Source organism: Pituophis catenifer, unplaced genomic scaffold (assembly GCF_029215685.1).
Source record: "Pituophis catenifer annectens isolate HBS135680 unplaced genomic scaffold, rPitCat1.0.hap2 SCAF_8, whole genome shotgun sequence".
NCBI lineage: Eukaryota > Metazoa > Chordata > Lepidosauria > Squamata > Colubridae > Pituophis > Pituophis catenifer.
The window spans coordinates 62,203,188-62,230,949 of NW_027256888.1; the positions used below are offsets into that span (position 1 = coordinate 62,203,188).

The 27,762-nt window shown below is 39.1% G+C and overlaps 2 protein-coding genes across 2 annotated transcripts in view; both read left to right on the top strand.

The window, feature by feature from the left end:
* Nucleotides 1-787: 787 nt before the first annotated feature.
* Nucleotides 788-17,573, top strand: RSPH6A (radial spoke head 6 homolog A). The gene is made up of 7 exons (XM_070949160.1): nt 788-1,182; nt 7,727-8,398; nt 11,184-11,421; nt 12,102-12,860; nt 14,661-14,799; nt 15,388-15,505; nt 17,342-17,573. Exons 1-7 carry the CDS (start codon nt 788-790, stop codon nt 17,571-17,573), a joined length of 2,553 nt encoding a protein of 850 aa, XP_070805261.1.
* Nucleotides 17,574-18,986: 1,413 nt separating this feature from the next.
* CENPE (centromere protein E) overlaps nt 18,987-27,762 on the top strand; it is a 58,085-nt gene continuing 49,309 nt past the window's right edge. Inside the window, exons 1-6 of the mRNA XM_070948765.1 lie at nt 18,987-19,042; nt 22,284-22,378; nt 25,314-25,403; nt 25,481-25,599; nt 27,171-27,293; nt 27,546-27,627. Of these exons, the coding sequence (XP_070804866.1) occupies nt 18,987-19,042; nt 22,284-22,378; nt 25,314-25,403; nt 25,481-25,599; nt 27,171-27,293; nt 27,546-27,627 (565 nt within the window). The remainder of the gene's footprint in view (nt 19,043-22,283; nt 22,379-25,313; nt 25,404-25,480; nt 25,600-27,170; nt 27,294-27,545; nt 27,628-27,762) is intronic.

Genomic DNA, 27,762 nt, shown 5'->3' on the forward strand with positions numbered 1-27,762 from the left:
GTGTCAGATGTAAATGCCTTATTCTCTAATGTGTAAATAATGTATATATGGAACATCAGGGGTTAACTTATTCTTTGGACTTTAATGTATTCATAATTTACCACTCCCATTCCTGGCTCCACCCCTTGTATATATAAGGAGCCATCCTCCCCATTTTCCTTGCTTCTATCTTGAATATTCAGCGAATATAGAATGCCTATTATGATTAAAGAGAAATATATTTAAATCTCTAACTTCTATTATCTTTATTGAGTCTGATCCTGAAAATATTGCAACAAGCTGGTAGCAGAGGATGGTTAATTGACTCAATAAAATAAACATGTATAAGAAAGAAATAGAAAGCAACAATCTCAGATCAGAGATACTGAGAATAATAAAAATACAAAAGGATGACTACGATCTCATCGCGAACCTTCAAAACTTCTTGAAAGAAAACGAAGCAGCGAGAGAAAATAGCATCGAGACAGCTGAATTCAAAGAAACAAAAACGGTGAGCAACCCATCTATAAAAGAGAAAATAACGAGAAGAAAGAACAGAGATCCCGCTCAAAATTTCGAATGGCAGCCATCTTGTCTTCAACCGGCCACTGAGACAAGCAAAGCAGAGCCAATCACGATACACCATTCAAAATCTCTGGCGCGAAAAGAATCAAACAGTACAAAAAATAGTAAAGAAAATCTTTATTCTTCAGAAGAATCAAACACGGACACAAAAGAAACATCTATTGAACTGAAAGTTGAAGCGATAAAGAAACAACTATTTAAAACTTCTAATCCAAATTTAAAAATGGCGAAAAAATCAACGGAAGCCAATGACCTAAAAGTAAAAAGACAAGCAAGCAAAAGGAAAAACCAGAACATATCCAATTCAACTCGTACAGAAAGGATGACGACACCTGAGCCCAGAGGACCCTGCAGGTTTTTTCCCACACCGCAGACGGTTCCGGAGGTGGAGAGCTTCAAGCGGAGCGGCTTTGGCGAAAAGAGGCAAGCATCAGCCATCGGCAAGAAGATCAGGATAGAGATGGAGACCGAATCGTCGGAGGAAGAACTTTACGAAGAAACTGCAGCGACAGAGGCTCCCTGTGACAGCTTCGACAGAAATACAAACTATGCACATGCGCAGATGCATTCAGAGAACTACAGAAGACATTATGATGAAGAAAAACCACTCAGACTAATGCACAGCATACCCACTCCATCCTGTGACTTTCAACACTTAAGAGACCATGGACTACCCTCCGTTGTAAGTAGTGGGGATAATAATACTGGGGACTTACCTAGCGATTTTCCAAAACTTAGAATTGATGGCATTAATTTGCAAGAGTGGTATCAGCAACTCCAGGTTGCCTTTATGAAAGAAAACCTAATGTTTTTTATCACCAGTCCCCCAAGAAGACCTTGGACTTTAAAAATAGATTGCTTACACCATAGAGCATTTTTTCTAACAATATCTAGTGTGTCTCCTGCAATGTATCATAGCATCAAACCAAATCTAACTGTATCAGAAATAATTCAATGCATGTTTAATCTATTTCACAGCGATAGCGTAGCCACAACTACAAGAATGTCTAAGGATTTCTTTTCTTCTAAAGTGAAACCAGGGGTTTCTATAAGTGAGCATTTGATAAATCTAAACAAAATAAGAGCTGAGCTGCAATTGAGGGGGGAAGTGATTTCAGATCAAACAATGAAAAGTGTTATTATCAATTCACTTGATCCATCATGGGATAGCTTTATGTCACACTTAGATACCATTAATTTGGGATATTTATCAATAGAAAGTCTATCTAACAAATTGATAGCAGAAGACAATTCAAGAAAAAATCGTTCCAGTAACCAAACAGAACACAAATCTTTTAGGAAAGTAGTCTTTCAAGATAAATATAATGAGGCCTTTAGATGCCACAATTGTGGATCCAGGGAACACAGTAGAAGAGACTGTCCCAAAGTCCCAAGGGAGAGACATAGGCCAGAATATAGGAGCAAATACAATTACAGACAATCTTCCACAGATAGACACAAATATAGAAATCCACCAAATTACAGAGAAAGTAGAGGGGGTAGAGAAAATTCAAAAGAGAGAAAATCTGGGTCACTAAATGGGCTAAATAAACAAGACAGCACCAGAACACAACAAGATGAGAACAATAATTGGCTTATTGATTCTGGTGCAACAAATCACACCACTAACAACAAAAGTATATTATCTTCATTTACAGAAGATAAGTTTGTGATAAAGGTAGCTAATCAAGAAAAGGTTCAAGTATTAGGCAGAGGAAATGTGACCTTGCCTGGTTTAGGGAAAATAGAGGGGGTATTATTAATCCCAGAAATACCTCACAACATACTGAGTGCTATAAAACTAAGCAGAGAATCTGACATCAATATAGTTTTCTCAAAGGGGAAAGCAACTATAGAAAAGAACAAAACAAATGTAGGCACTGTGATGATAAAAGGGGGTCTACCCTATCTGATAACCAAAGAAAGATGGTTACATAACATTGATTCAAATATAGAAGATTGTATTGAAGCAGATGATGAAAATGTCAGTAACAGTGACAATGATGAATGTAAAATAACTCATGATAACAAAAATACACACAATGAGAAGAAACCAAAAATAGGTAAACCAATTCATGATGAGTGTGCTCACATCTTACATAGGAAGTTAGGACATGCAAGCTTTCCTGTAGTACAAAAAATGACTGAACACGCAGAAGGTGTCAAAATAAAAAATTGTGAAAATTATTTGGAATGCTCAGTATGTAAATCCACCAAACTAAAAACCAGTCCCAGACCAAAAAAATCTAACAGATCAACTAACAATATTTTTGATTTGGTACATATGGACTTAGTTGGTCCATTAACTCCATCAATTACCTATAGAAAACGTTACTTCCTAACAATAGTGGATGATTACAGTCGCTATGGTTTTGTTTACACATTAAAGCACAAGGATGAAACCTTTCAGAAATTTAAGGAATTCTACAAACGCATAGAAACACAACATAATATCAGAATAAAACAAATTATGACAGATAGGGGATGTGAATTCATGTCTAAAGAATTCTCCCAATGGTTAAAGGATAGAGGGATGCTACATTTCACGTCCAATCCATTTTCTGCATTTCAAAATGGGATTGCAGAGAGAAAGAATTCCACACTACAAACCATGATTAGATGCACATTAGAGGATGCTGGTTTAGGCAAACAATTTTGGTCAGAAGCCTTACATTATTCAAATTACACTCAAAATAGAACATGGTCCAGTATTGTGAATAAGACACCATATGAGGTGATGTACAATAGAAAACCCAAATTAGCACACATGCACATATTTGGAGTTACTGCAGACGTACACATACCTAAACAATTGAGGAGAAAGGGAGAAAACGTATCCAGGAGATTAAGATTCATGGGATACGAAACTGGAACCAAAGGGTACAGATTCATTGATAATAATAACAAATTTATAGTATCCAGAACAGCTGTGTTCCATGAGCAGGCCAATTGGTCTAAATTGCACCTTAATGAAATATTTCCTAATAAAAGCAAAGATAATATATCTTGCGAGGAAGGAACAACAGAAAATCAAAATATTAACAAAAGTAAGAACAAAACCAAAACTTGGACAAATAGTCAGCATAAAATAAAGACAGACACATTAACAAAAAAGGAAGCCAGATATTTGCATGACAACCATAGCAAACCTGAAAGAAATATTAGAAACAATAGAAACCAAATACCAAATAAATACAAAGATTACATAATGCATATGGATGGAGAACAAATAACACCCAATACATATGAGGAAGTATTGAAACTTCCCCGTGAGGAAAGAGAAAAATGGGAACTAGCTATGGAAAAAGAGATGGAAAGTTTACAAGGATTAAATGTATTCACACCTGCGATCGCACCTAAGGATAAAACAATTATAGGTACCAGGTGGATTTATAAAATTAAGAATTTAGAAGGAGGTAATACCTTATACAAAGCCAGACTAGTTGCACAAGGTTATGCACAAAAATATCCAGAAGACTATACTGACACATATTCACCCACAGTGAGAACAGAGAGTGTCAAAACAGCTCTTGTAGTAGCATCTGCACTCAATCTGGACGTGTTTCAATATGACATACAGACTGCATACTTACACGCAAAATTAGATAAGGAAATATATGTAAGAGCACCACACAGTCAATACACTAATAAGAACGAAATTTGGTTATTAAATAAGAGTCTGTACGGATTGAAGCAATCTGGCAAAAGATGGTACGATTGTTTGGTAAAAGTACTTAAGACCATGGATTTCAACGCCACCACTGCTGATAACTGTTTCTTTGTAAAAAAGAGTAATGGTCATATTGAATTTGTATTAATTTATGTGGATGATATTTTATATATTGGAAAGCATAAAGAGAGCAGGGAAATCTTTGTAAATAAGTTAAACGAACACTTCTCATTGAAATCACTAGGTAGAGTGAATAAATACCTTGGTGTACAAATTAACAAAACTAAAAGGGGATTCAAACTTACTCAGAAAGATAAAATCATTGAACTCCTAAACAAATGTAACTTAAATAATGCCAAAACATGTGACACACCTATGCAAACTGATTTTCTTAGAAACAATGATGAATCTTCCCCTGAGTTTAAAGACAACACATTTTACAGATCAGTTATAGGTTCACTCCTTTATATATCTAATTGGACTAGGCCAGATATTGCATTACCTCTCAATTTATTGTCAAGATATGTTAGCAGACCAACCTTGTATCATTGGGAAGCTGTCAAAAGAATTTTAAGATATCTGAAAAGTACATTAGATTTTTGTTTAATATTGGAACCCAATAATGACAAAGAACCAAAAATTACTTGTTATGCTGATGCAGATTGGGCTGGTGATACATCATGCAGAAAGAGTACCTCTGGTTATGTTTTTCTATTGAACGATTGTCCAGTTTACTGGTATACTGGTAAACAAGAACTGGTAGCCACTTCTACCACAGAAGCGGAATATGTTTGCTTGTCTAAAGCTGCAAATAACCTTGTATGGTTCAATGATTTGATCACAGATGTTTGGAAGAAACCTACTTTACCATTTATTATGCATGAGGACAATAAAGCGGCCATTGAAATATCTAGATCCGATGCAATTGGACAAAGGTCCAGGCATATTGATATAAAATTTAAGCACGTGAGACAACTATCTCAAGACGGATTCATCAAAGCAATACATTGTGATACTTCTAAACAATTAGCTGACATATTAACAAAACCCTTACCTTCTAAACAACACAAATATTTAACTTCTAAATTATATGTATTATATTGTCCTGAATCTGAATGTAACTGGTGTTGTATAACGAACCGGCATTTAGAGGGGGATTTGTCAGATGTAAATGCCTTATTCTCTAATGTGTAAATAATGTATATATGGAACATCAGGGGTTAACTTATTCTTTGGACTTTAATGTATTCATAATTTACCACTCCCATTCCTGGCTCCACCCCTTGTATATATAAGGAGCCATCCTCCCCATTTTCCTTGCTTCTATCTTGAATATTCAGCGAATATAGAATGCCTATTATGATTAAAGAGAAATATATTTAAATCTCTAACTTCTATTATCTTTATTGAGTCTGATCCTGAAAATATTGCAACACCTTGTTTCTAGTTAACAGTTCCAGAGCAATTGAGCTTCTGTTTTGGCCAGATCCTGAGTTTGGACCATTGAGACGTGTCCTTCCTATGCAGTTCAGGATGCTCCTGTTTTGAGCTCTGATCCTGTGTGAAATGCGGAAAAGGTAGGAACTTTGCCTTCAAATAAGAAGACTCCATCTTTGAATGTCTATGGAGATTCTCAGTCATCCAGGTCATGGTTGTCCCAAAGGTGCTTTTTCAAGAGGCAATGGGACTTTCTGGTTTTACTCTGAAGATGTTTCACTTCTCATCCAAGAAGCTTCTTCAGCTCTGACTGGATGGTGGCAAATGGAAGGATACCCCTTGCAGCTGTCTGTATTTCTATAACAGAACACACTATTTTCACTTTAAAGCTATCCTGCCACATTCAGCATTTTGTCCATAGTAGCAGTTACATTATTTTGTTACTTGTTTGAATTTCACACCAGAAAACATCATTGGAATACAGCTGCCATCTGCTGGACACATGACTTGCTATATTTTTCTATCGGCTTCTGAGAATGTTTTCAAATCAACCTAATTGCCACTTCAACTGTATATTATGCCAACTTATCTTCATGTGCATTGTCCTCCTTGAACTTGGAGTGCATTAGTTTCCTGCCAAATGGTTAGACCATTGGTCTTAGTTGTAGAACAGGGGTGTCCAATCTCGTCAGCTTTTAAGACTTGTGGGCTTTAATTCTCAGAATTGTCTAGCCAGCATGGCTGGCTGGGAAATTCTGGGAATTGAAGTCAACAAGTCTTAAAGTTGTCAATATCTCCTCCCTGCTCTGGACTTTCAAGCAAAAGAGGAAATACCATTTCCTTTATAAATTAAAAGTACTGTATTATACTAGAAAATAGTTTAGTCTTTTCTAATATACTTACATCTGGCAGGTAACTTAATATATCATTTTATAAAAATTCTCTTTAAGTTCAGAGCATAATATAAATTTCAGTCCATTTAGCCAGGTGCTTTCTCATTGTTCCATTTGCATATTATAAGCAAAGTTTTGGCCCCTTTTATCATACATTGTTCTACTTGTTTTTCTCTCTCGTATGTCAACAAAGATTGTACATTTTAGCAATAACAGGACTCATCATTAGCGTACCCGTAGCAACTAATTCAGTATCATCATTGGATTCATAGTTGACTAGAAACTCCTTGAGGAGTTTTTGCATGAAATGGGAAAAATGCATTTGTAACTCATGGCGATCAAACCAGTCAGTCCTAGAGGAGATCAACCCTGACTGCTCTTTAGAAGGCCAGATCCTGAAGATGAAACTCAAATACTTTGGCCACCTAATGAGAAGGAAGGACTCACTGAAGAAGAACCTAATGCTGGGAAAGATTGAGGGCAAAAGAAGAAGGGAGCAGTCGGTGTGAGCTTAAATGGACTCGAGAATGGTAGAGGACAGGAAGGCCTGGAGGAATGTTGTCCATGGGGTCGCGATGGGTCGGACACGACTTCGCAACTAATAACAACAAACTGATGGCTTTGATTATTAAAAATGGACAATAGAAAACAGCGGGAGGGCCTTTTTGCAACCAGAGTCTAAGAGATAATTTTGTTATATTTGCTGCAGAAGAACTAATAAGCTCCTTCTATCTTTTTATCGTTTGTTTCTCTCTGCACTGTTTAAAATTTTCCTTCTTTCTCTCTTTGTTATATTTTCTATGAGTGTTGTTTTTATGTTTTCTTTAAAACATATATTAAAAAAAAGAAGACAATGATGCCGTCAACGAAGCAATCTGGCTTATCCAGGGCATCCCTGTCTGTCGCCCTGAATCTCGTGGGGAGACAGGCAACGGATTGTGCTCACAAAAAAAAACTCGACGATCATGGGGGAATCAACTCGATCTGACTTCAAGTTCACGCCCAGCAAGTGAATTTCAGCACAGTGGGTGACCAACGCCCGGCAAGGCCTGCCTAACAGTTTCCCGATGCTGCCACTGGCGGCGCCCTTCTCCTCGCCTCCTCCGTTAGGAGCGTCGCAGCCAATCCGCTTTCCCTAGCAACGGTGCCCGGTTGACCTTAGCAACGCTTCTGCAAAGCAACTGCGAAAGGCGACGCGTCCCTGCAAAGGCGAAGCGGCGCCGGCGGCGGCAAATCCCTCGCTCGCCCGCTTTGCCAAATGGCAGAACCCCCCCGAAGAGCAGCCGGAGCCCCAAGATCAAACGCCCGGGGACTCCAACGTGCCCGATGCAGACGGGGTCCCCGAACAGAGTCAGCCGCCGGGCCCCGGCTCGGGTGTGATTCAGCCCCAGCGAAGCGTCGCCTACCAGCCCGAGGAGCCTCGGCTGAGCGTCTACGACCAGCAGGAAAGCAGGGGCAACGTCTACCAGCCCCAGCAAGCCAGAGGCACCCTCTTTCAAACGAGGGGCGCCACGCCGGATTCGAGGGGCGGCGTGTCTTGGCAGCAGCAACCGACGGCCAGGACGAACCTTCAACAGCCTCCCAGCTTCACCGGAGGCGGCTACCTGGATCAGAGGCCAGGGAACGCTTTCCAAGCCACGACGTCCAGGAGCAGCCAGATCCTGCAGTCCGACAGTCACGGCCCTTATCAGCCCCACGAACCCGGCTTCCCGTCCCAGATGGGGATGATGAATTTATACGAAGATCAAATTCCAGATCCGGGTCCTCGGACTCTGGCGATCAAGAATGCAAAAGCCTACCTGTTGCGAACGAGCGTCAAAACGGGCGTCAGCTTGTGAGTAGCAGAGGAGTGGGGGGGGGGAAACAAAACAACAACAACAACAAAAACCTCTGGGACAAGGAAACCTGCAACCGCAGGCGCCGGTGGTTTGCAAGGGATGGGAAAGAAAAATTGCTGCCAGTGTTGGGTTCGCTTACCATGCTCCGTTTAACTTTTTGGGGTTGTGGGAAGCCGGCCATTGTGAGTTTTCAAGCAACAGCAGTTAAACCAGAGTTTAACACATGGTGTAGGGTTTTCTGCCTGGGCAGGGGGTTGGACTAGAAGACCTCCAAGGTCCCTTCCAACTCTGCAATTCTATTTCTATTTCTAACTAACCGTGCAGGCAGGGGTCCCCAAACTTGGCAGCTTTAAGATTTGTGGACTTCAACTCCCAGAATTCTCCAGCCACCTATGCTGGCTGGAGAATTCTGGGAGTTGAAGTCCACAGGTCTTAAAGCTGCCGAGTTTGAAGACCTCTGAACTAACGGGAAGCAGGGGCTGGAAAGAAAGAAAGAAAGAAAGAAAGAAAGAAAGAAAGAAAGAAAGAAAGAAAGAAAGAAAGAAAGAAAGAAAGAAAGAAAGAAAGAAAGAAAGAAAGAAAGAAAGAAAGAAAGAAAGAAAGAAAGAAAGAAAGAAAGAAAGAAAGAAAGAAAGAAAGAAAGAAAGAAAGAAAGAAAGAAAGAAAGAAAGAAAGAAAGAAGAATGAATCTAGAGTTACGTGCTGCAGAAGCCTGATAGGACACTAGGTGGCAGCAAACAGATGGAAGGAAACTTCAGCCTTTTACAGCGAGACCCTGATATTTGCAACTCGGATCTGATAAATTGGCAAAACTGCAAAACTTACAGAAGTTGATCTTGTTTACCTCTAAGCCCTTTTATTTAAAAATATTACTCCCTCACAGCTTTAAAGATTATAGAGTACTGAGCTTTTGAATACTTCCAAGCTGAATAATAGTTTCCAGAGTTGCTGTTGGATTAGTTTGCTTGAGTAAAAACCTTGAGTTGTGTGGCCTGTTTTAAAAATGAATACATTTCATAAGTCTACTATACCTGGGTGGCAAATATTTGCATCACTGCTAAATGACAGCAGAATAACTTTCAGTATCCTTTTACTGATATCTAGATTTTTGAAACCCTAAATTATTTATTTATTTATTTATTTATTTATTTATTACATTTCTATACCGCCCTTCTCCCGAAGGACTCAGGGCGGTGTACAGCCATGATAAAATAATACCAACACAAAAATTAAAAAACAATTTAAAATAATTTATTTTATTTATTTTATTTGATTTATTTGATTTGTATACCGCCCTACTCCCGAAGGACTCAGGGCGGTTAACAGCCAACAATAAAATACATAAATACACAAAATTTAAAAACCCGATAAAATCAAATTAAACTTTTTGGCCCAGACAAATTAAAATACCCCAATAATTTAAAAACAGATTAAAATTTACATATTTTAAAAAGGGAAGAGATCAGGCCAAGCCCGCTTGATGGAATAAAAAGGTCTTCACAGCACGGCGGAAGGAGCGCAGATCCGGGATCCTCCGTATCTCCGGGGGGAGCTCATTCCAGATGGTAGGTGCCCCCACAGAGAAGGCTCTCCCCCTAGGGGCCGCCAGTCGACACTGTTTGGCTGACGGCACCCGGAGGAGTCCCTCTCTATGAGAGCGTACTGGCCGGTGGGAGGCTATTGGTGGTAGTAGGCGGTCCCGTAAATAACCAGGCCCTAAGCCATTTAAAGCATTGGCCTTATTTAAAACCCCTAGCTAAAACCCCTTTAAAACCATTAAAACCCACTTAAATTAATTCATTCGGTCAGGCCGGCTTGCTGAAACAATAGTCTTCAGCGCACGACGGAAGATGCGGAGGTCGGGAATCCTTATGTCCGGGGGCAGCTCATTCCATAGGGCAGGAGCCCCCACAGAGAAGGCTCTCCCCCTGGGGGTCGCCAGCCGACATTGTTTGGCCGACGGCACCCTGAGGAGGCCCTCTCTGTGGGAGCGTATCGGGCGGTGGGAGGCATGCGGTGTCAGAAGGTGGTCCTGTAAGTATCCCAGTCCTAAGCCATGGAGTGCTTTGAAGATGGTGACTAGCACCTTGAAACGCACCTGGAAGACCACTGGGAGCCAGTGCAGCTCGCGCAAGAGAGGTGTTACATGGGAGCGACAAGTCGCCCCCATAACCACTCACGCGGCTGCGTTCTGGACCAGTTGGAGCCTCCGGGTGTTCCTCAAGGGGAGCCCCATGTAGAGAGTGTTACAGTAGTCCAGACAGGAAGTGACAAGGGCATGATTGACCGTGCGTAAGGCATCCCGATCCAGAAAGGGACACAACTGGGAAATCAGGCTTGAGGATTATGCCATAACAAATTTAGCCCACTTCATTGGATGCATCAACTATTACCTTAAGAACTGGGTTACAGACCATAAAGGCTTGTATCTCTATTTATTTACAATTACATATATATTCTGTGTTTTGTAAAGGAGTTCAACACTGTACATAATGCTCCCACTTTTTGTTCTCCTTTTGAGATTGGTTGGGCCTGGGACAGAGGTTCTGTCCGAAAGTCACCTCACCCTTCTGTGATGGAGGATGAACTAAAAGCTGGTTCTCCATGCTCCGAGCCAGGCATCTTAACCAGAATAAAGTTCATTACATCCCCAAGTTGACATAGGTGTTCTTCTTTGACAAATAGTTGGTTTTAAAACTAATGAAGTAGCATGGGAAAGAAATGTGCCAGTGATTGGTGGTCCTAATTGGTCAATAGCAATTCTTTTTCATAAATACACAGGTATGACCATCTTTCTGACATGCTGGCAAAGATTCTGGAAGAGCGGCCTGAAAATCCAGCAGATATAATTGAGAACATCAGTAAGGATATAAAATGTGCTCGATTCCAAAAGAAATTGGACACCCTCCGAGATGAATTTGAAAAACATCCAACATTTGAATTGGCTGAAATATACAAAACTCTCTTCCAAAGGGCAGGTGGTGGAGATGGTGCAGATCAAGAACCAGAAGAGGAGTTGGTGAGTCAGTCCAATAAAATAGTCCTTCACTTACAACCACAATTGAGCTCAAAATTTATATTGCTAAGTAAAACATTTGTGAAGTGAATTTTGCCCCGTTTTATCGGCTATGGTACATGAATAGAAATAGAAATAGAAATAGAAATAGAAATAGAAATAGAAATAGAAATAAAATTCTTTATTGGCCAAGTCTGATTGGATACACAAGGAATTTGTCTTGGTGCATACGCTCTCAGTGTACATAAAAGAAAAGATACATTCATCAAGAATCATAAAGTACAACTCTTAATGATAGTCATAGGGAACAAATAAGCAATCAGATCATATTAGGAAACAGTCAACCCTCAATATAAATCGTAAGGATACCAGCAACAAGGTTACAGTCATACAGTCATAAGTGGGAGGAGATGGGTGATACAAACAATGAGAAGAATAGTAATGCAGACTTAGTAACTAGTTTGACAGTGTCGAGGGGATTATTTGTTTAGCAGGGTGATGGGAGGAAAATTTCATGGCTATGTATTACTTGTGAATGAATCTTGTTAAATTCAGTGTTAAAAAAAAAAATTCAGTGTTAAATTATAAATGTATTTAGGATTGCTCCAGTAAGAATAAATGCTTATATATAGTGAAAGAGTATTCTATTATTATGCTTCCTAATTGAAGGTTTTTCTCTTTAGCCGGAAACTCCTCTACCCAATGTCATGGAGACAGCTTACTATTTTGAACAGGCTGGAATTGGTTTGAGCTCAGAAGAATACTATCACATATTCCTTGCTCTCAAACAACTGGTTGCCACTCATCCAATCCAGACATGTCGCTTCTGGGGCAAAATCTTAGGTATTGAAGCCAACTATATTGTAGCTGAAGTTGAATTCCGTGAAGGAGAAGAAGAGGAAGAAGCAGAGGAAGAAGAAACCGCCGAGGAAGGACTAAAAGAGGGAATTGAAACCAGGGATGAAGATGAAGATGAAGAAGAAGAAAAAGATGAACCACCAAAACCCAACTACAAGCCACCACCCGTAATACCAAAAGAAGATTATCGGACTGGTGCTAATAAATACACTTATTTTGTTTGCAATGAACCAGGCAAACCTTGGGTGAAATTACCCCAGGTGACCCCTGCTCAGATCGTGAATGCCAGGAAAATTAAGAAGTTCTTAGTGGGAAAGTTAGATGCTGCCATTGTGGGCTATCCACCTTTCCCAGGCAATGAGGCTAATTATCTCAGGGCCCAGATTGCCCGCATTTCAGCAGCAACACAAGTCAGTCCACTTGGGTTTTATCAGTTTGGAGAAGAAGAAGGAGATGAAGAAGAGGAAGGCGGAGCTGGAAGAGACAGTTATGAAGAAAATCCTGACTTTGAACCCATTCCTGTGCCAGAGTTGTTGGATACCCTTTCAAACTGGGTGCATCATGTACAGAATATTTTAAAACAGGTATGCTTAGCAATATCTGCACTTGTTACTAAGTGGTGTCAAGAAAAACACCAGAACCCCAGTACAGCTTTGGTCCCTATCAATTACAACTCTAGTAATTTTTATTTTCTTAACACATTCCAGGGGAAAAAACCTTTCTTTCATAATTTTTTTCCATCATTTAAATTAATGAACAAGGATGGGAAGTTTTATTGGTGGTGGCATGTCTGATAATATAAGTGCTTTACATGATCAGTAAAAACCAATTCAAAAGAACTCTTTTCTGCTTGTGTTCCCCAAGCATTCATACTAAAAAGCATCAGAAATGGTATAATGCCAGAAATAATACAATATATTTTTGTCAAAAAGCCACCAGTTCCCTAATCTGCCAGTATTTATGAATATAGATCCTTCTATTGATGTAATCTGCCTCTCACCTGTTACCTGAATTACATTGTTAATAATATGAAACAGGTGTAAGATTCTGATAGGGAATAAGGATAGGACAATCAACTTTACTTTATTTAACTATGTTATGTAGTTTTATTTAACCTCTGGGATTAGACATATGTGGATGTTCCTGGAAATTGACTATTTTGCTCTATCTTAAAGCAATGAAAATATTATCAGAATGATGGAAATGGGATCATAATTATACATCCGCAGGGTGGATAAAAATCAATGATTTTTTTTAAAAAAATAAAAAAAAGGTTTAATTTAAATCTTAAATCAAGTTGATTTAAATCAAGCCTTTTTACTAGTGATTTAAATCATGATTTAAATCGTAACTTAAATCAACTTGATTTAAATCAAATCCACCCTGTTCATCCGTATGATGGTTTTACATAATTATCCTTAATGTAGTTGACAAAGTATACAATTAGGATTTTGTAGTATTCAACGTTCGCACCACTTCGGGAGAACCGGTTGTTAACTTTCTGAGCAGTTTGGCAAACTGGTTGTTGGAAGAAATCATTAGGGCAGAGAACCAGTTGTTAAATTACTTGAATCCCACCACTGCTTACAACCATAATGGAGCCCAGAATTTCCTTTGCAAATCATGAGGGTGATAAATCTAGGCACCCACATTACCAGACCCAACTTTTTTGCAGCAATCATTAAGTTAACATTATGATCATTAATTGAATCAATGTATTCCTATGAGTGCTTTTTGCTGGAAATCAGCCAAAAAGGATAGAAATCATTTTAAAAAAAACCATTATAAATCCCGGTCATGCAACTGAAGTATGCTGCAACCAGCCATAATGATGAGCCTGTTACTAGATGCCCGAATTACGGTCAAATGACCATATGTGCGGCTATTAAAACTTCAAAACTAGTTCTTAATAGCTTGAGGGGGTGCCCATTGTAATTTTGAAGTCATTAAGTGATCAATTGTTAAGGGGACTACCCATATAACTCAATGCAGTGAACATACCTTACACTCTTGCCTCTTATTTTTCCCCACAGTCGCCACCCTGTGAGGCGAAGTGGGCTGAGAGAGCCCAAAGTCACCCAGCTAGCAGTAGGCACTTGACAACAAAAATGTATCCACTTTGAAATAGGAAGTGTGTTTGAAGATATTTCATACGCTTACCAAAACGTTCCTGATTATATTTGTCATACATATATGACCAAAAAAATGTTCCATACACTCAGGTATGGCATGATTTTAAAATACCAGGCAGCTCACTGAAAAAGCCTGATTGAGGCGAGCTAAGATAAGGCACCGGAGACATCCAGTGGAGAGAAGCGTGGCATATATATCTGGTAAATGAAAAAAGTCATCAACTTTGCTGACTCTGGTTCCTTTGGATGCAGGGGCGCTGTACCTGGGTTAATCCCTATCAAAAATCAGAGGAAGAGGAGGAAGAAGAGGATGAAGAAGAGAAACAAGAAGAGCCTGAAGAGTTACAGGAAACAGGGCCTCCTCTTCTCACACCACTTTCTGAAGATGCAGGTACCACAGCAAAAATCTCACCTGGCTGATTCTCTTTTCTTCTTAAGTTCTGGGAACATGGATTGTTTGGGCAGTGAGAAAGCAGGCGATAGTCGACCACTGAGTGATTTTGTTAAATCAACTTATCATATGGTACATAATTAAACTTTTTTAATACTGTGTTTCCCCAAAAATAAGATACTGTCTTATATTTTTTGAACCCCAAAATAAGCACTTGGCTTTATTTTCAGGGAAGTCTTATTATTTTGGGGCACGTGGAGCAAGATGGGATTCCTCTTGCCGTCCTACCTGATTTCCAGCTCTGTCTCCCTAACTCTAAAGAGAGAAAATGGCGGGGACCGGCTGTGCATGCAGTTTAATCTTTTCGGCGTGAGCTTATTTTCAGGGGGGCTTATTTTAGCGCATGCACTCAAAAGCCCAATTGGGCTTATTATCCGGAGAGGTCTTATTTTAAGAGAAACAGGGCAGAAGGATGTATTTTTCTACATATAAGACTATGGCTTCTGATCTTTTTCTGTAAGTTTATCCTGACACCATAATTTGGTACAAAATATTTCTGATATCCCAAAATCGATTTGTTCTTAACAGATATTCAAAGTATCAGCCCATGGTCTTCCGACGCTTCCACACATTTAGTTCCTCAATATGCTCTCGCTGTCCTTCAAGCTAATTTGTGGCCTGGAGCATATTCCTTTGCTGTTGGAAGGTAGGCAATAAGGTTCAATGTAGTGTTCTGATTATTTCCAATTATAAAATCTCTGTTCTGTAATTTTCCATCTTAATCAACGGTTGATTTACTTAATTTATAGAGAAGTGACAAGACACGGTTTTTATAGTTTTCACTAAAATCAAGCCAGTGAGATCTACTAAGGACTGCAAACATTTATCTTTTCCACAACAAAATTTGGAATCAAGCCAGGCAATTTGGTATCCATGAATATAATACAATGCATCCTTTAGGCCTTCCTTTTTCAAGCTATACATTGTAGCACTGATCAGTTAGAAACAAATTAAGAAGTGTGGGACTCATTCTCTGTCCATTAGCAAGATAACTCTCTGAAAACAGGACAGAATGGGATGGAATTTGCTGTGGGAATGAGAAGCCAATTTTCAAAATAGGTTGCAACCAGCCAGTGTCTACACAGAAAAAAGTCCAGGGAAAAAACTTCCAGTAAACCCAGTGGTGGAATTCATTTTTTTTACTATTGGTTCTGTGGGTGTGGCTCGGTGGGCATAACAGGGGATGGATACTGCAAAATATCCATTCCCATCCCATTCCAGGAGAAGGATGCTGCAAAATACCCATTCCCTCCCCACTCCTGGGGGAAGGATATTACAAAATCTCCATTCCCATCCCACTCTGGGGCCAGCCGGGCAGGATGTTCCTAATAGATCTCCCTTTGTAAAGTTTCTACCTATTGAATCAGCGGTTCGAATCCCTAATGCTGCGTAACGGGGTGAGTTCCCATTACTTGTCACAGCTTCTGCCAACCTAGCAGTTCGAAAGCACGTAAAAAATGCAAGTAGAAAAATAGGGACCACCTTTGGTGGGAAGGTAACAGCGTTCCGTGCGCCTTTGGCATTTAGTCATGCCATTCACACGACTACGGAGATGTCTTCAGAGAGTGCTGGCTCTTCCGCTTTGAAACATAGATGAGCACAGTCTCCTAGTCAGGAGCGACTAGTAATTACGTGCGAGGGGAACTTTTACCTTTACAGTTGTAACATTACGGGTGATCTTACTTTTGTTGGTATGGAATTGGAAAGGATTGCAGAAACCATGATTTTCCTACCTATCCTTTCCAACCGAACATACTGCAGGGAACAAATGATATAAAATGATCAGAATTATTGCCTTGCGTTCACCAGCATAACAGCCTTCTGAAAACTGAACAGAGTGGGACCAAATTTGGTGTGAAGCTGGCTAAAGAAAGGTTAGATTTTTTTAAAATGTGTCAGAATGAATTGAGAGTATGAAGAAAAAAATCCAGAAAAAAAAATATTCAATGAATCTCAATGGAAGAGACACACCTTTGTTCTAAGTCTCTCTCCTTCCCAGGCATGTGACTTAATCTGGATGAATTATTAAGAGATTGCAAAGAGTTCCCAAAGTCATTTTCTTCATACTTTCCTCAACTTGTTCACACTAAGCCCAAACTAGATGTACACCAATAATCATGTTTTGTTGACAGCTAGTTGTGTAGGCAGGGGAATACCACTCTATGTATTTTTAAAGCAATAATCATGCATCTGTTTTCTGAGAACGGATTTCTTTGAACTGAAGAAAACTTGAATAAATGTTCTGCAGTGTACACAGAATAGACAAAGGAGAAAACCTGGTAAGATACATATAGGTGATCAGTTGTTCCCATTCTGGTGCATTCGTGGTCATGTTGGCTAGAAATTCTGAGGCTTGGAAGTCCCAACTTGATTGGGAAAGAGTGATATACATTGCCAGGTGAGAGTGGGCTGGAGGAAAGAGGCTTCACTAATTAGATGTCCATTTTTAATAATGTTAAGAGTCTTCTGCTTTTTGTTTTAGGAAATTTGATAACATTTACGTTGGCTGGGGTCACAAATACAGTCCAGAAAATTTCAATCCTTCATTGCCACCCCCAGTGCAGGGCGAATATATTATTGGACCTGAAGTCACCGAAGGACTTGATCCAACTGTGGAAGAAGAGATGGCACTCAAGGCTGCACAAGAGGAGGCACTGGAAGCGGAAGAAATGGAAGAAATGGAGGAGGAGGAAGACGAGGATGAGGATGATTAAGCTCAAAAATCCTGTTATAATAGTTTTTGTTAAGGATAAAATTTTCTATAAATGTATTCTGATAAACACTGTATTGTATAATACATTATTTGTAGTACTTTTGATGAGTAAATCAAAAATAAAACTCTAAAAACTTTTTTTTTTTAAAGCAGTTTGGAATAGCAATAAACCTCAATTTTAAATTAAATTTGTTTCCAGCATTGTAATATATCATCAAAACAAAAAAGAGTAACGTTTAATAGCTTATTAACTATTTTATTTCAATAAGGAAACAATTTCTTAAATATGGAACCAGTGGCAATCTTAAAATAACTCACAAACCTTGCTTAAAATCAGATGCAATAAGACAAAAGGGTGATATCGTATGTTCATAAACCAGCTTTTCACAAATATGAGATGCTCACACATATTGTCCATATTATTCCAAAGAAAACATATTTTACACAAATCCTTGTCCTTATTTTCCAAGCTCATCATCTTGAACATATAAATCTTTGCCATTCTTCCTTTCTTCCAAATGCAATCAATCATACCCATATTTAATTTATTTCCTTACAAGGTTACTTGGATTAGCCATCTAACTGCCACAGCATTTCAGTCTGATCTGTTAGGCTGATGTAACTGATTGGGCCTTCTGGTTCCCTGCATCACACAATCCCAGATCATGCTTGATTATGCTTAGCCATGGTCAGTGTAAGTAAGCATCATGGTTTGATTTAGCAAACCATGATGCTTACACTGACCATGGCTAAGCAATGATCAATTAACACAGCCATTGTTTGTAAACTGGCAGATGACAGAGGAAGCGGAGACACTATCTGAACCAGCCCCCAAACTGGGGCATCATTAAGAGTGAAAGATAACGAGCTGGAGTCCCACGAATTTCTTTGCATTCCCTTTCTGGTCTACGCGTCGAAAGCGGCTCCTGCACGGAAAACCATCAAAAAGACCTCTCGTTTTGCAGGGTTTAACAGAAGGACTCCTTCAGCCAATCAGCACTCGCCTTCGCCTTTCGTTGGTCTTCTAAGCCCCGCCTTTTTAACTCTATCCCCACCGCCGCTTTTTTTTTTTTTTTTAAGGAAAATAATACGAAATATGTATATATCTTCGCTCATTTTTCAGGCTTTTCCTCACAGGAAGAAAAGCGATCGGAATCCATGCAACATGGATTTCTCCCATAATGATTAATGACACCCCTTTTCTTCCTTACCACCCCTCAAGAGGTTGGATCCATTCGCCCTTTGCTATACGACCCTCGCTGGAATAATGGTTCAGTCCACCTCGGGAGGAAATGCTTCGCCAACCGACCAATTGGAATCTTGCCTCTCCAACCGACCAATCGGAAGAGTCCCGGGAGAAAATTCAAACACTGAAGCTCAATTTTAAAAGATAAGTCCTAAGAAGCGAGGCAAGATGGCGGAAGAAGGCGGCGTTACCGTTTGCGTGAGAGTGCGGCCACTTATTGCAAGGTGGTTTTATTTTTGTTACTATGTTTAGATATGGGTTGCCTTTTTTAATTTGCTGTTTCGGGGTCTTTGATCGTCAGTTTTGCAGCCCTCTTTTCCTCCAGTTCAATGTAGCATTTGTAGGATTCTCCTTTCCAATTTTCCCTTGTAGTACAGAACTTATGAAAGTAAGTTAAACGGAGAGACAGAGAAAGGAGGAACTGACTTTATTCAATATTATACATAGGGAGGGAATAAATCGCCCCCCTCATCCCCCATCCAGGGGTCAGTACGGTGAAATGTTTAATATTAACTACCAGGACGAGATGGGAGAATGGGGAGTGAGCAGCAGCTTTGAGCTTTGCTCTCCTTTTTACTCTCTATTTTTATCCTTTTTAAAAAATACTCTTTCTGCTTTTAAATCAATTTTTAACTTTGAACTTTGTTCTCCTTTTTACTCTCTGTTTTTATTTTATTTTAATTTTTTTAAAAAAAACCACTTTTAAATCAATTTTTAACTTTGAACTTTGTTCTTCTTTTTACTCTATTTTTATTATTTTTACTTTTACTTTTTAAATCAATTTTTAAATTTTAAAAGCTTCAATTTTACTACTTGAGAGGTTTATCCCAACTTTTACCCCAGTTTTTTACTCCAACTAGTAAAGCATTTAGTGAATGAGAGGAGAAAGTTTTCTCTACTAAGCAAACTAGCTATCCATGGCTGCGACAACACCCAGAGAACCTAAGATAAAAGACTTTTTTCAGATAACAGACACTGCAAGTAAGTCTCCTTACTTGTAATAGCCATTCAAGAAACCTAGTTAACCGAAGTGGACGAACCAGTACACCTGCCAGACTTTCAGGGATGGGCCTCCCCAGCCCAAAAAACAAAGGGAGACCCTCTGGTGGGTTATGCATTCTTATAAAGCAAGAGTTGCAATGGCAGGGGTAGAAACTATACAATGAAGACAAGTATTCATACTTCCTAGCTGTTAAATTTGGATATGAAGGGTTCGAGTTAATACTGGTAAATGTGTATATCTCTCCAAACACATCCCAGTATTATAACTCTGAATAAAGGATGGGCTTGGAAGTTATCCTAGATCAGTGATGATGAACCTTTTTGCCGTTGCGTGCCAAAAGCGGGGGGAGCGCGGGGAGTCCCATGCATGCCCACACCCATAATTCAATGCACCCCGCCACCCCACACCTACACGCATGCATGCACGACCCCCGCTTTTGGCACATGATGGCCCGGTAGGTCCATGCTACCAAGTGGGCTAGAACAATCCAGTCATCTACTACTGACTGGCTGTCAGTCTTCAATGCATTCTCTAATCTCTCTAATATTCTGAAGAAACACCTAACAACTAAACCTGCTACAAAAAGAGCCTGGGTGGTAGACCCCGTTGGTTTGATCCTGAATGCCAGCGACTGAAAAAGTAATTGAAGGCAGCCATGAGGCTCGCCCAGAGGAATCCTACTGTTCATATACAAGCTGAGATGTTGCACACAAGAAGGGAATATTAAAAAAATTATAACATTAAAGAAAAAAATGTTTTGCCATTTCAATCTGGTCAGAACTTGAGTTGGCTGCCAGAAGTCACAACTCAGTAATATTTTGGCGCTCTGTAGCAGGTGTCCTGAAGGAACGGAGATTTGCTTTTGACATACCAATCTCTGCTGAGGACTGGGAGAATTATTATCACTGTTTGTTTGCTTCCACGGAACCTGCAGAGAAACTGTCCTTAAGCAGTGATCTAGTAAACCCTAGAACTTCCCCCACCCCCACCCCCTTGGCCACCAGTCTCTGAAAAGGAGATACAATCCATCATTAAAATCTTAAAGAGCAATAAAGCCCCAGGTGAGGATTTTTTACCAGCAGAATTATTCAGGAAATTTCCCAATTGGTGGGTCCAGTATTAGCAGGTCTTTTTACACATATAAATAATACCTGCCATATACCAGATGGTTGGAAGATGGCAATAGTTGTCCCCATATATTAAAAAGGATAGGCCCATTACCCTATCTAAAATTAGAGCATATAATTACTCCATTATGAAATGGAGACTGAGCAAATGTCTACTAGAGCAAATAAAATTGCAATCACAAATCTCCTGGATCACTAAATTAACAAATTTTGTGGCCATCCTATCTCCTATCTCTTGCATAACAGGAGAACGATTTTAAAAAAGGATATATGAGCACAAAATGATATAGCTATGCTAAGTGGGTAACTTGAAATGGCTGAGCAATCACAAACATACTTTTCAAATAGATATTTGAAATTACAACTGCCAAAACATCATAGGGAGATATTTAACGCGAGAGAGATTCGAACAGCTTGACACAATGGTCAGATATGGGAGATTCCACTCTATACCCTACAATGAGTGTCTGCATTTGCGGAGCGGCAGAGGTAGAAGACCTGGCTCACATCCTATTTGTTTGTTGCTTGTATAAGGGGGTGAGAGACAGGTACCTTGGTCTGTATACCAAACGAAGGACCCATTGGGATCCCCATATCAAAACAACTTACTTTATGTGCGGCCAGAACCTGAAAATAACATTTAACACAGCACAGTACTTAAACAAAATGGTTCAGTTGAGATCTGCATACGTGGGACCGATTGGGGTAGATTGTAAGGGTGACACCGAAATACAATTTTATGTCATTTTATTCTATTTTATATATTTATGTATTAAATTATATTGTATCTTATATTATAACTATTGTATTTTACCCTACTCTTATTTTAAATTGTTTGTATAGGATTTTATTGGTGATATGTGTTTGAACTTTGTGCTTTGATATGGCCTATAGGCTAATCAATAAAGCTAAAAAACCCACTATGATCTGGATGATTTCAATTCAGGTCTGACCTGTCTATTCTATGTAGTTTTCCTGAAAATGCTTCTCTGTCTAAAATGCACTTATTATGGAGAAAATCTATCTGGTTACTAAGAATCAGCAGACTTGATGGCACATAATCAATCTGAAGACTTCTAATTTCCATTATTCCCATTTACAATTGGGTAAAACTGAACTCTGTATACTCTTTCTCATGTTAGCTTACATACCAGCTAAGAGTGTAGTATGCATTTTCTAGAAGTTTTGACGTCAAGAAACTATAAACCTTGTGTACTTGTGTGAGATCCACCAATTTAAAGCTCATTAAGGGGCATATATCAATTTTTAGGGAAAAGGTTTCTCTTTATTCCTGAAATAATCTACTCATCTGAAAACCTTGATTCGTTCTTTCAGAGAAAATGAAGACCTTGATGAAAAAGGACAGGTTTCATGGAAAAGTGAAGACTGCACTGTATCACAAATAGATGGAACCAGGTCATTTGTCTTTGGTAAGCTCTTGATAACTCCAGAAATGTGTATTTGTGTGGTTTTCAGCATGAGTATATGTAAAGTAGAGAAGAATTTACAAATGGAATGTCTTGGATTAATTAAAAATGCCATACTAAATGTACTAATTAACCCTCTTGATCTTTGTGCATTTTATACAATAGTGGGATTCAAAAAATTTTACTACCGGTTCTGTGGGCGTGGCTTGGTGGGCGTGGCATGGCTTGGTGGACGTGGCAGGGAAGGATGCTGTAAAATCTCCATTCCCTCCCCACTCCAAGGGAAGGTTACTGCAGAATCCCCATTTCCTCCCGATCAGCTGGGAATTGGGAGGTAGAGAGTAGATGGGAGCAGAGCCAGTCAGAGGTATTTACTGGTTCTCCGAACAACTCAAAATTTCCGCTACCGGTTCTCCAGAACTGGTCAGAGCTGAATACCACCTCTCATTTTATATGTGTATAGCAGATGCATATTAATTTTCTTTAGAAGAAGCATTGAATATCATTAATATCAGTAATCTGTAACCCAATCTGTTTCTCTGGTAGCTGAAGGTGGCATATATGAAGGGAGGATGTCACTCTTCTTTCTATGCCCAGAAAAATGACTCCTGTAAATGTATGGATGAATAATATTTTGACTGGTTTAGTTGCATTGGATGCACTGGTATCTTCTGCTAATATTGTTCACGCTACATTCAATACTACCTTTCATTTTTACCTCCCAAGAAATAGCTGTTTTTTTGGATCCATTAGCTCTAAAAATCAGGAGACTATGAATTCTAGACTTGACGTGGGCACAAAAATCGGCCTTGTCACTTTTTCTTAGCTCAATCCATCTCACAGCATTGTCATTGTGGAGAAAAGATTGATAGATATATAGGATCAGTAGGTTTGCTTACTGATGACAAAAATAAAGATGAGACAAAAAGCTAATTAATGAAAAACATGAATAATTTTCTCTGTTGATGCTTAAACATCAGAAGAGCCCTTCTTGGAATATGGTAGATTTTTACAGAGGCCATTATTTTTGTGATACATTGGTTACTTTTCTCCTTGCTGGGCAACCTAGTTGTCTCTTGAGTTTTGACAGTTAACATCATAACTTGCTATGATTGTTGTTCCGTTTTCAGCAAATTTTTTAAATTACAAATGAGGTTTTCCTGTTAATTCTTTCAAGTTTATATCTCTTCTTTGGCTTTTTTGCTCTCAAACTGATTTCATTTTTTAGTAGTTCCTTCTCTGGAAATTTTCGGATCATAATTTTTGTTCTTTTATTTCTGGTGAATTTTCCTACATCTTCATTTGTCCCCCAGAGTGGAGAGGGTTTCCTCTTTTAAATTCTTGGGAGTGATCATTGGTCAAGATCTCACCTGGAAAAACAACATGTCCCTGGTGGTTAGTAAGGCCCAACAGAGACTACATTTCCTTAGAGTCCTGCGGAAAAATCATGTGGAACAACAGCTGATGACTTCTTTCTATTGGTCCACGATAGAAAGTGTCTCACATACTGTATAACAGTATGGTAAGCTGGTTTAACAGCTGTGGACAGGAAGGCACTACAAAGAGTGATCAATTCGGCACAAAAAAACATTGGTTGCCCACTAACACCACTGGATGACATCGCCAGGACTTGCTGTTTCAGCAGACTAAGGAAGATACTTAGGGATGATTCACACCCTGGCCAGTATCTCTTTTCACTTTTACCATCGGGCAGAAGACATTGAAGTATAGCCAGTCAGACAAAAAGGTTTAAAAACAGCTTCTACCCATGGGCTGTCAGACTCCTAAACACAATCACAATCACTCCACGTACATATGGAAACTTATGACTAGGTTTTTCCCCCCCAATTATGTGTATAAATTGGGAATTGTATTGTCTTGTATTTTCTGTTATGGATTACCAACAGTAGGCTAAACCAATTTTGTTGTATACATGATATATAATGACAATAAAGGCGATGATGATGATGATGATGATGATGATGATGATGATGATGATGATGAATACAGTGCATTTCCTAGGTTATATTCAGAATAAAAAACTGTATAATCATTAAACAGGATACTGTATGAAGGATAGTACTTGTGATTTAGCTTAAACCAAATAATTATACAAATGCTAATACCTATCATATAGGTCAATCTGCACTACTATTAATCTTCTCATTGTTCCCACCACTCATCTCCTTCCCTTATGACTGTATGACTGTAACTTTGTTGCTTGTATCCTTACAATTTATATTGATATTGTTTCCTGATTGCTTATTTGTACTCTATGACTACCATTAAGTGTTGTACCTTATGATTCTTGACGAATGTATCTTGTCTTTTTATGTACACTGAGAGCATATGCACCAAGACAAATTCCTTGTGTGTCCAATCACACTTGGCCAATAAAAAAGAAAAAAAAATTCTATTCACAATTGTTGCTCATTATTGGCATAATACATCCTCAAGCAATTGATTTTGGAAGGCTGCGTGTGCAAAGCTGCTTCAGCTTACAAAATACTGACAGTCCTTGCCTTACCACAATTGAGCCCAAAATTTGCTTTTAAGGAAGACAAGTTTTGCTCCATTTTATGACCTTTCTTGCCACAGTTAAGTAAATCACTGCAGTTGTTAAGTTAGTAACATGGTTAAGTGAATCTGGCTTCCCCATTGGACTTTGCTTGTTAGAAGATCACAAAAAGTGATCACATGACCCCAGGATACTGCAACTGTCATAAACGTGAGTCAGTTGTCAAGTGTCCAAATTTTTAATCCTGTGACCATGAGGATGCTGCAACGGTTGTAAGTTTGAAGTCCGGTTTTTTTCAGTGTCATTGCAACTTTATGAAATAGTCACTAAATGAATGGTTGTAAATCGAGGAATACCTGTATTCACCTGATGATTTTTCAGGGACTGGCCACTGATTAATTTTTTTGCTTTCTTTTGAAGATCGTGTGTTCCACTCTAACAACAGTACAAAGGAAGTCTACCAAGGTGTGACTGCTCCTATTATCAAGTCGGCAGTTCAAGGATACAATGGTACTTTAAATAATAATCCTTGTGCATATTTCCGCAGGTGGCTATTAATTTGAACTAATCATTCTCCTTCTTTTTAGGGACTATTTTTGCTTACGGTCAGACAGCTTCAGGCAAAACGCACACAATATTGGGTACCAAAGATGGTCCAGGTATCTTACCCATGGCAATTAATGATGTCTTCAATACCATCTGCAGTGTAAGTGATTCCACTGAATGTTTATATTTCAGCTACCCAAGGCTTTTGCAGAAATGACTGGTATTGAAACTGCAGCTGAGTTCCTAGCTTCTCATGCCAGCATTTTTCAGGCTGCATGTCATGTTTGTCATCCTAGAAGCTACAAGAAAATGAATGGAAGGTTATCAGAATGGAAGGTTATGCCTCTCGTTTTCCAGCCCCATGCAACAATATGCTGAATTCAAAGTAGCTTTCCAGAGCCCATTGTAGAAGATGTGAATGTTCTTCTGATTTAATACTACTTGTGTATCTTTTAAAGGCGTGATCAGGGAGGCTTTAATGCAAAGGTCTGGCTATCTGACCCAATCTGCAGTGTGCACAGAGGATTACTGTGGAAGAGAAGAGAGGCTGGGGGTATATCAAGGGGGCTGCCAGAGCCAAAAGCAAACTACAATATGCTCAGAGCACTTATTGGGAAGTGTGCTCTTCTGCTCACAAAAAGTTGGGGTCATAGTAGCAATAGCAATAGCAGACTTATATACCACTTCACATTGCTTTGCAGCCCTCTCTAAGCAGTTTACCAAGTCAGCATGTTGCCCCCAAGAATCTGGGTCCTCATTTTACTGACCTCAGAAGGATGGAAGGCCAAGTCAACCTTGAACCTGGTGAAATTCGAATTGCTGGCAGCCAGCAGTCAGTAGAAGTAGCCTGCAGTACTGCACTCTAACCACTGCACCACCAAGGCTCATATACAGTATAGCGAACATATTGGAAGGCTAGATAAAGAAATTTGGAGTAAAGTCATTGGTTTGCTTTCAGATGTAACTAGCCATACCTGGAAAATAATTTTGCATGAGTGCCCACGATACAGGTTGTCCTTGACTTACAACCATAATTGGGACTGGAACTTCCATTGCTAAGCAAAGCAGTTAAGTGAGCCGCCTATGATTTTGTGATCTTTTTTTTTTTTTTATGCTGCAGTTGGTAAGCAAATATGGCTTCCCTGAATGACTTTGCTTGCTGGGAAAGTCTCAGATAGTGATCATGTGTTCCCATTGTAAACTGCCAATTGCCAAGCACCGGGATAATAATGACCATGGGGATACTGCGATAGTTGTAAGTGGGAGGATGGTCATAAGTCGTTTTTTTAAAAGTGTTGTAATTTTGAAAAGTCATAAGTCAAGGACTACCTGTATGCTTTTAAAATTCAAAATAACAGCTAAAAGCCTCTTTCACCAAGTTTTTTAGTCACAGAAAGATTAGTATTTAAGTTAACTATTTAGGGGAGCACATTCTTGGGACTGTCACAAGTTGAGTTAAAAGACTCTTTGACCACAAAATTCTTATGAAGAAGGCTGTGTTGTCAATGTATAAATTTGTCTTTCTTTAGCCACGAGTCCTCTGGTGTTGGACTGTCATCACCGCTGACAGATGTCTTGATGAAATTAGAGTTGTAGTCTAACAAATAATAAGGCATGGCTGGGAATACAAATACGAAAGCTTTGTGATTAATGGCATTGTCATTAAGAACGTATCTGTGGAACAAGTTGTCTTCAAACATATTGATGAATGTAATGTCTCGTAATTTTTAGATTCCAGATAGGGAATTCCTGCTCCGTATATCATACATGGAAATTCATAATGAAACTATACAAGACTTGCTATGCAGTAACATTAGGAAAAAGAAGTCACTGGTTGTTCGTGAAGACATCAATGTAAGTACATGAGGCTGGACAAATCCACACCTCTAATGCGGTTCTCTAGCAAGCCTCCCCATTGCAGCCACTCCTTCGCTAGTCTCAAGTATTCTGGGTTCTTCCCAGGCTGGCCAGGGTTTTCTGAAGGTTTTATTCATGGTTAAGTCAAAATCAAACATTGAGCCCAGTTATGTATGCAAGTACAAAGCACAATACTCATAACTGTTAAAGTTGATTGGTATAATAATCAGATGTTTCATTCTCTTCTAGAGGACAATCTATGTTGAAGATCTGAATGAAGAAGTAGTCGTTTCTCCAGAAGAGGTTATGAGCTGGCTGAAGAAAGGAGAAAGTAAGTTTTGCTCTCTGATAATGGTTTAAATGCACCGATCATTATATGCAAATCTCAGATTTCTAGATCTGTTAAAAGTCAAGTTTCTGTATCTGCAAATGAATATATAGTACCTTCAATACACTTTTCTTTATT